This window comes from Canis lupus, chromosome 17 (genome assembly GCF_003254725.2).
Source record: "Canis lupus dingo isolate Sandy chromosome 17, ASM325472v2, whole genome shotgun sequence".
Classification (NCBI taxonomy): Eukaryota; Metazoa; Chordata; class Mammalia; order Carnivora; family Canidae; genus Canis; species Canis lupus.
Genome location: NC_064259.1, coordinates 36,392,094 through 36,401,315, shown reverse-complemented (window position 1 = coordinate 36,401,315; position 9,222 = coordinate 36,392,094). Strand labels below are relative to the sequence as shown.

At 39.4% G+C, this 9,222-nt stretch overlaps 1 protein-coding gene across 4 annotated transcripts in view; it reads left to right on the top strand.

Annotated features, from left to right (window-relative positions):
* Window positions 1–261: 261 nt before the first annotated feature.
* ANAPC1 (anaphase promoting complex subunit 1) overlaps window positions 262–9,222 on the top strand; it is a 103,880-nt gene continuing 94,919 nt past the window's right edge. For 2 of the 4 annotated variants that reach the window (XM_025453958.3, XM_025453957.3), the window contains exons 1-7: window positions 262–525; window positions 2,631–2,867; window positions 3,912–4,073; window positions 6,373–6,424; window positions 6,661–6,761; window positions 7,328–7,410; window positions 8,682–8,755. In XM_025453958.3, coding sequence (XP_025309743.1) covers window positions 2,655–2,867; window positions 3,912–4,073; window positions 6,373–6,424; window positions 6,661–6,761; window positions 7,328–7,410; window positions 8,682–8,755 — 685 coding nt within the window. In that variant the 5' untranslated portion in view covers window positions 262–525; window positions 2,631–2,654. Of the gene's footprint in view, window positions 526–1,520; window positions 1,639–2,630; window positions 2,868–3,911; window positions 4,074–6,372; window positions 6,425–6,660; window positions 6,762–7,327; window positions 7,411–8,681; window positions 8,756–9,222 lie in introns of those variants that run through there. The other 2 variants (XM_049095417.1, XM_035700514.1) reach the window with 2 other exon arrangements.

Below are 9,222 nucleotides of genomic sequence, written 5' to 3'. Positions count from 1 at the left end.
GGGTCAGGAGGCTGAAGTGAAAGAGGCAGTTCACGCTTGTAATGACACCACCTGGAGAAGATCTGGACGCCAGGAGGGACCTATCACGGTACACACTGCAGCAGAGACCGGAGCCTCCGGAGGGAGGTTGCAGCGCCCTGGAAAACCCGCCCCGCGCTTTCTCCCCGCGGCTGCGCAGGCGCTAGGACCGAGGTACTACGGCCGCGCGCCTCCCGCGACGCCCCGCCCCTCCCCGCCCCGCCCCGCCCCGCCCCCGCGCGAGGCAGGACGGGAAGGCTAAGATGGACGCGTTCATTTGAACATCTCGCCTGAGTGGCTTCTCCGCACGCCTGCCTGTCGTTCGCTGTCGCGCCAGCAGCCGCAGTCCATTCTTCCTCCGGAATAGAGGAGGGAGAGGGAATGAGAAGCTGCGGCGGCCGAGGCGTCCCCGTGACCGGCCCTGCCGCTGCCCTCGGGCCCCCTCGGCCCCGCGCCTCCGGGGAGCAGCCGGGGCTCGCCGCGCCTGACGCGTCCCGAGTCACACAGGTGCGGGCCGGGCCCGCAGCGGCCGGTGGTTCCCCGCGTGTCCCGTGATCCGCGCAGCGGCGCCGAGGTGGACCTCCGTGCGGTGACTAGATGGCCGGGAGCCCGGGGGCAGGCCCTGAGCACGCGTTTGCGCCCGGTGGTCCCTGGCCTGCGGACCGGGCTTCCCGGGGGCGGGGGGGCAGCTCGCCTCGCCTCGCCTCGCCTCGCCGCGCCGCGCCGACTTCCTTCCTGAGCCGGACGCGGTGTCCCGTGGGGGCCTCAGCTTCTAAGTCGGCCCCCTGCTCCTCGGACAGGATTCTCCGAGGTCCGGGGGCTAGCTTGACGGTTTCACCTAACCCTAAGGAGGCTGAGGAAGCTCTGCCTTTTTGCGGAGACTCCACGCAAGATGCCTTTCCTGTGCACCTGGGTCTCTCTCTCTCTTTTTTTTTTTTTTTAAAGATTTTATTTATTTATTTATTTATGAGAGAGAGAGAGAGAGAGAGAGAGAGAGAAGCAGAGACACAGGCAGAAGGAGAAGCAGGCTCCATGCAGGGAGCCCAACACGGGACTCGATCCTGGGTCTCCACGATCAATGGGTCTCTTGAAGCAGTTTGGTGGTTACTTTGGGGCAGGGTCGTTTTTGTTTCTAGTAAACGATGCTGATAACTTGATTTATAGCCTATTTAATGTAATATAGTACTTTTATATGTAGCTTTTTAATGTTGCCTCTAATAAGTAAACACAAAAATTTGGGGCTCCTATGAAACTCTTTTTTTCAAAAAATATATTTATTTATTCATTCATGAGAGACACAGGCAGAGGGAGAAGCAGGCTCCATGCAGGGAGCCCGATGCGGGACTCGATCCCGGGTCTCCAGGATCACACCCCGGGCCTAAGGCAGCGCTAAACCGCTGAGCCACCCGGGCTGCCCTATGAAAGTCTTCAGTATGTTTTAATCGTACTGAAGAATATTGCGCTGTTAAAATAATCACATAATAATGTAATTTTTCTCAAAGTTTTAATAGAATAACATTTCGAAATTGCACAACTGAAGTTGGATAAAGTCGCAAGTTTAATGCTGGCTCTCCTGTTGACTAGGAAATAGGAAGACCAGCAGAGTTTTGTTGTTTTCCTGTAAGTTTTATAAGGCACGTTATTAGTTATGTCCTAAATTCACCTGTTCTCAATTCTGAATTTTAGCAGGAGGAATAAGTGCCACCATTTTGACATACAGTAATCTCAGGAATAATGTTAATTCACAGCAAAATAGCTTCGCGACTCTGGTTGCTGTATAGGAACTTGCGTAGGAACTACAGATGCTTAGAGAGTGCAGCAAGGAAAATGGATGCCAAAAAACCCTCACGTGAGAAATCACAGTCAAATTTAGTTAAACTCTTGTCTGTAGTGCTGATACCAAATGTTTGTTTTGATTTCCATGTTCGAGGATTGCAGTTTAAATGTGATGCCACAAAGCCTATTTCTAATGTAGGTATTGTCTCAGACACAGAACCGGCATCCACCTTATATATCACACGGCAGAGCATCAGAATTTTATTAGCTGTCGATTACTGTATATGGAAATATTTTGGAGATAAAGGAGCATTATTCCACCCATAGCTTATCTACTAATGAACTGTATCTTCATAGATTGTACTAATGTAAAGCTAGCAGTCTTTTTTTTTTTTTTTTTTAAAAGCTAGCAATCTTAAATTTACTGCCAGCATGACTATTCTGTGGCCAGGGTTATTCATGCATTGGTTCTGGTTTGACCAAAAATTTGGAATTGGTTGTAATTATATGTTTAAATGAATTGAAGTGTCAGAACTGCTGATGACATTTAATGGATTATTCGGTCTTTTGTGGACGGGTCAACTAAAAGCAGTACTCAACTACTGATGAATTAGAAGTAATATTTTTTTGTTTCATTCCAATATGCCATTGATCCTTTAGATATGCTTTTCATGGAATCTGGAATGCCCTTTGGTACTATGATTACTTGTATACCTACAATATGATAGAATTATTTGACACTCATCTAAGGATTAATGACTTCTGTAAACTTTTATGATATTTTTATTCTGGTTTTGACTTTAGAAGCTGACCAGAATGTCTTTGAATTCATGCAGAAATAATGTTGATATTTGGAACCCATGTCGAACTTCTATGAAGAAAGGGCAACGATGATTGCAGCCGGGGATTTGCAGGAATTTGTTCCTTTCGGTCGAGACCACTGCAAGCACCACCCTAATGCTTTGAACCTTCAGCTTCGCCAGCTGCAGCCAGCCTCTGAGTTATGGTCTTCTGATGGTGCTGCTGGCTTGGTGGGATCCCTTCAGGAGGTTACAATCCACGAGAAACAGAAGGTTCCATTAAGTTTCCCAGTACATTTTTTGAAACGTAGAGTGATGTGATCTGTTTATAATTTAAGGCTACTCAGATGCATCTGAGAAATGAATATGATGCAACTTGTAGAGTCAAGATTCTTATTTGGTAATTTCAATCAAGGAAGTAATAACATTGTATTATAGTGTCATAGTTATTTATTTTAGACACGTGTAACTCATAGTTATTTATTTTAGACATGTGTAACTCAAGAGTCCAGTTTGGTAGTATGATTATGGTCTATTTTAAATCTCCTTCTCTTCATTTAGTATGTAGAGTCCAGATTTCATGTTTTGGGGAGTAGGTGGTAGAGTTAGAAATAGTCCCCGCTGCAAAAGATCTGCATGTTTCTAGAGGAGAAAAAAAATTCTGCACAAGTAGGTAGAGTAGTAATTCTTAAATAGAGGAATGAGATGTAAATGTGTATCAGAAAATCAGTCTTCTTTCCTGCCTTATTCCTTTCTTGTATCCCTTTGGGTTACCAAAATCTCAGGGAAGAGAGGTTTATGTAGTTAGAAATCTAAACCTTTCTTGTTCTCATTCATTTAATGGGTAGGACAAGTGAAGGAAGGTGAATGTACATGCAGTTGTGAAATGGGGAAGTCTGCATTATTACCAGTAATTCCTGCATATACCTCACTACTCCTTTTCCATCACCCTCACATATACTTAATATACCCTTTTAGTGTCCCGAGTATGTTGGTTTCATTTTTGTATCTATAGATAAGTATAATTTTTGTTTATATTTTCGGCAGAATAATATAGTAACATAAGGCAGTTAATACAGAATTTTTGAGTAAATTCTCGTTCATGAAACCTGTAAGATTTATAATACACACCCACTGTCCGTTAATCAGTGGCACCAAACTTTCTGAGAGTTAGGTTTGGATTGAGTCTTACTCCATAGGCAGAGAGAGAGTAGGAGACTTGTATCTGGATGACTCTTTTACTTAATTAATAAATCTTGTTCCATACTATTGAAAAAGAGCGTGCTTTAACATGTCTTACATATGTTAATTTTTAAGGAAAGCTGGCAGTTAAGGAAAGGCGTCAGTGAAATTGGAGAAGAAGTGGATTATGATGAGGAACTCTATGTGGCTGGAAATATGGTGATCTGGAGCAAAGGAAGTAAAAGCCAGGCATTGGCTGTTTATAAAGCGTTTACAGTTGACAGTCCTGTTCAACAGGTGAGTTGGTTTGAATTTTAGCATCTCTGCCTCATGAGTAAATAAGTAAAATCTTTTTTTTTAAATTTTTATTTATTTATGATAGTCACACAGAGAGAGAGAGAGGCAGAGACACAGGCAGAGGGAGAAGCAGGCTCCATGCACCGGGAGCCCAATGTGGGACTTGATCCCGGGTTTCCAGGATCGCGCCCTGGGCCAAAGGCAGGCAGGCGCCAAACCGCTGCGCCACCCAGGGATCCCAAATAAGTAAAATCTTAAAAAAAAAGTTATTTTTTTCTTAGGATGACAGTTTTGTGGCTATATAGGAAAACATCTTTATTTGCATGATGAAGTGGCTAGGGGTAAAGTGTCATGATATGTAATTCAAATAGTGCCCCCTCAACCCCACATGTACATAAAATGCATGCACATAAACAGATTGGGAGATTATTAATAACTTAGATTTAGGTGAGACAGATATCAGTGTACTACTTCAACTTTTCTTACTGAGCATTTTCAGAAATGAAAAGTTGAGGGGAAAAAGGAATACATTTATAGTAGTTGAATTAATTGTTAGGCTGTTTACAGGAGATTTTGGAGGCTTTTTGGCTAATGTTAAATTTCTTATTGGGGAACACTGAAATCTTTGTATCTGGACACTGCTTATTATTATTTTTCCATTAACTTTCCTTTTTTTTTTTTTTTTTTTTTTTTTTTTTAAATTTTTATTTATTTATGATAGTTACAGAGAGAGAGAGAGGCAGAGACACAGGCAGAGGGAGAAGCAGGCTCCATGCACCGGGAGCCCGATGTGGGACTCGATCCCAGGTCTCCAGGATCGCGCCCTGGGCCAAAGGCAGGCGCCAAACCGCTGCGCCACCCAGGGATCCCTCCATTAACTTTCCTGATGAGAGTATACTCTTTTAACAATTTATTGGGAAAGATAAACTGAATTATTCCAAAACCTGAGGGCATGTGTGAAAGTGTTTCTGTTCAGAAATGTTAAAGTCACTGATCTCTCTTTTATTTTTTTTTTGGTAAGATTTTATTTATGTATTTGAGAAAGAGAAAGAGCGCAGGCACTTGTGCAAGCTGGGGGAGGGGCAAAGGGAGAGGGAGAGAGAATCTGAAGCAGACTCCATGCTCAGTATGGAGATCCACATGGGGCTCCGTCTCACGACTCTAACCCTAACCTGAGCTGAAATCAAGAGTTGGACGTTCACCCAATTGAGCCACCCAGGAACTCTGCCAGTGATCTTTTTTTTTTTTTAATTTTTATTTATTTATGATAGTCTGTATGCAGAGGGAGAGACACAGACAGAGGGAGAAGCAGGCTCCATGCACCGGGAGCCCGATGTGGGATTTGATCCCGGGTCTCCAGGATTGCGCCCTGGGCCAAAGGCAGGCGCCAAACCGCTGCGCCACCCAGGGATCCCGCCAGTGATCTTTTTGATGATAATTTTTCCATATATAATCCATATGGTTAGTGTAGACGTGAAAAATGGATTTGATGATGTCCAAATAATTCTTTGCTTTTGTGTTTCCATCTTAATTTCTCCCAAGAATGATTGCCTGTTTATTAGATTCCATAGATATGTGGTTAGACATTTTATCTATTTTCTCTTACCTTCTTTTAAGATTGCTTGTAAATAGGGGTGCCTGGGTGATTCGGTCAGTGAAGCATCTGACTTTCAATTTCTACTCAGGTTATGATCTCAGGGTCAACTTGGGAGTTGGGCTCTGCACTGGGTGTGGAGCCTGTTTAAGATTCCCTCCCTCCCTCTCTCTCTTAAAAAAAAAGGAAAGAAAAAATAGTTAAAGTGATAAGTTTTATGTTACATATATTTTACCACAATTTAGAGAAACAGAAATGCCACTAAATAATTTCAATAAGTAATTGTCAAGCATGCAGATTGAAGTCTAATAACTTTTCCTAGTTTTTATTTTATGAGAGGGGGGCCTTTAAGACAGGAAAATGTTAGCTTTTCTAAAGTTTTTTTTTCTAATGTGAGTCTAATACAGTCTGAGAATGATAAGATCATTAGGTAAGTCTGGAGATTATAAAATAGCTTGGTAGTTTTGAACACTTCTGATAACTCTTTAGCTTTCTAAAACTTATTTGCAAACATAGTTTGTCTCTCCTTACAATATTTATTAATTAGTCTAATTTTATTTTATCTTACTCTTTTTTGTTCCCATGGTATGATAAGGAGGTACGGGTATTACCTAGGTGTCATTGTTATTAGTCGGATGCCACTAGTGAATAGGTTATTATTTAGATAAAATTTTCTCAGGTAAATCTATTTTGTTTTGATTTTAGGCATTGTGGTGTGACTTCATTATATCACAGGATAAGTCTGAGAAGGCCTACAGTAAGTTTTTTTTTGAAATTTTATTTCATCTTACTCCAGATGTTTATCTCCTTGGATTTTGTTGTTGTTCAAAATAAGTAGCCACTAATAATAGTGATTTAGCCTAAGCAGTTTTTTTATGGTACATTAAAGAATTTGTGCTGTTGGAAATTGCAGTTTGTGATTGTTGAAAAAAATTTTTTTGAAAAAACAAACAAACAAAAAACCATAAATCTTGTTGTATCCTTTCTTTTCAGGTAGCAATGAAGTAGAAAAATGCATATGTATATTGCAAAGCTCATGTATTAACATGCATAGCGTAGAAGGAAAAGATTACATAGCTTCTTTACCTTTTCAGGTAAATCGAGTGTTTTACTGTTTTTGTGTTTAGTTGTATAATATTCTTGAATTAATTGGTTGCAGAAGTATTGCTATCCTTTTTTTTTTTGCTATCCTTATGCTTTGTAGTAATCAATAATGTCATTTTTATTCAGATAAAGTAACCAAATTTTAACAGTTTTACTTCTTACTGTTTTTCCATCCTTTGCATAAAAAATAAATTTTTTAATGAAGCGAATTATGGAATTTTTTTTTATAAAAAATAAAAAGAAATTGTAATATTAAAGCACAAGACCAAAATTAGTCTTTTTCCTGTTTCTCACCATCTTTTTTATACCTAGTGTTATATTAAAATTTTATCACATTGTCATTTTGGTACTGTTACTAGCCAGTGGCAGGAATTTCTGATTGAATTCTTTCTTAGGTTTGATTTTGTCTTGAACTTTAAAAAAATATAGTTAATGATCACATTGTTTTGTAAAGCTATTACATTGGAACAAAATCTAATGTTTTATAGTTTCCTAAGCACATATTATATGGAGTAATTTCTTTTACTTCTGTTTTTTCTTGTCCTTTACCTGATAGGTTGCAAATGTTTGGCCCACCAAATATGGATTATTGTTTGAACGAAGCAGTTCTACACATGAGGTACCTCCAGGTCCACCCAGGTATTCGTTTTACTCAGTTCAGTATATTATTTGGGCTTTTTTTGGTGTTGGTTTTGAGGTAAAATTACCTAAAAGTTCAGGATGATGGGGGCATCTGGGCAGCTTAGTGGTTGAGGGTCTGCCTTTGGCTCAGGTCGTGATCCCAGGGTCCTGGGATGGAGATCTGCAGTGGGCTCCCTGCGGGGAGCCTGCTATTCCCTCTGCTTATGTCTCTGCTGCTCTATGTCTCTCATGAATAAATAAAAATCTTAAAAAAAAAAGTTCAAGGTGATGATAATTTCCATGCTAACGGCGTAGTTAAATGCCATTTTCTCTTATCTCAATATTGTATACTTATGAGCTCTATTTCTGTTTTGGCATTTCATTATCTACTGCTTCCCTTCTCCCTTCCATAGTAAAATTAAACAAGCACATACTGAAGGATAAAAAAGACTCTGTTATTAAAGCTGTCATTGTTTCATTGTGTTATTATGGGCAAGTCATTACAGCTTTCTTAGCTTTAGTTTCCTTATCTGTTACAAAAGTACTATCATTAACTTCTTGGATTTATGCAAAGATTAAATGAGCTAATGCACATAATCTTTGATGTAGGACTTAGTACATATCAGGTGCACAATAAATGGTAGATGCTTATTGGTGGCATGTTTACCTTGTCTTCCTAATAAATTGTGAGCTTACTGAAGGGCAGTAACATACCAGTACCTGTCATAGTCTGCTGCAAGTAGTAGACACTGGTTTTAAAAATTTGCTTATAGATTTTAATCTTTCTGTGTTTAGGTAGAAGACCTATTTTTTTCTCCTTTTTAATCATTCCTTAAAAAAATGCAGCCTTTTTATTTACTTGAAGTTTTTCTTCCTTTTTTGGGGGTGGGACACTTTGTAAATGGAGGTAGGACACTAAATTTGTTTCTTAGCTGCCAAAGACACACTGCCACTAAGAGAGGTTTAAAAAAAGAAAAAAGAAGACTGCCTTATGCTTATTACTCCGTTGGTTCTGTAATGTGATGACTGCTGTTTGTAGAGATTTCCTGGGCTATATTGATTTCCTTGTGTGTGTGCATGCATGGAATTACCATGTACAAGAAGACCGATTTCCAGGAATGAAATAGAAGATACTGTAAAACGTTTAGAGGCTTGCTTTGTGAGATGGTAGGTTTCTAGTTGCTTGTATATTCTGGAGAAGATATTTCTTTGCAGGAAAAAAGTGCATAATTTGCGTACAAATGGAATGATTCTGTGTTGGTGATCACTGATTATTTGTTTATTACTAGAGAACCTTTACCCACTATGTTCAGCATGCTGCATCCACTAGATGAAATAACCCCACTTGTTTGTAAATCTGGAAGTAAGTGTATTTTTATAAATTCTTTCATATACGTTCTTTTTTTTTTGAGTTTAGGAGATGGGAGGAAATGAAGGAGCTTTTTGAAAATAGAGTTGTTTTTTTTTTTAATTGGCTTGTTTTATAGAAATAATGTAGTTTGAACATTTTTATTATGAAAATTTATATTAAAGCAAGAACTTAATACCAACTATTGAAACAGTATTAACTGTTTTAATAGTTATTCTTTTCTTAAAAATAGGGCCTATAATCAATCAGGAATATTGATAGATTTGCTAACCTATCTGTAGATGACTCTTGACTCTGTTCCTCAGTAATTCCTTAATAAGTAAATGAATAATACTTAGATGAACTAAAATTGTTTTTTGTTGTTGGAGAAAAAAAGTATAGGTTCATAGACTTCTGTTTAATCATTTTTGCTGTTCATAATAAACTAATTTGCTGAGATGCAGAACTTTTAGTATTTCCTG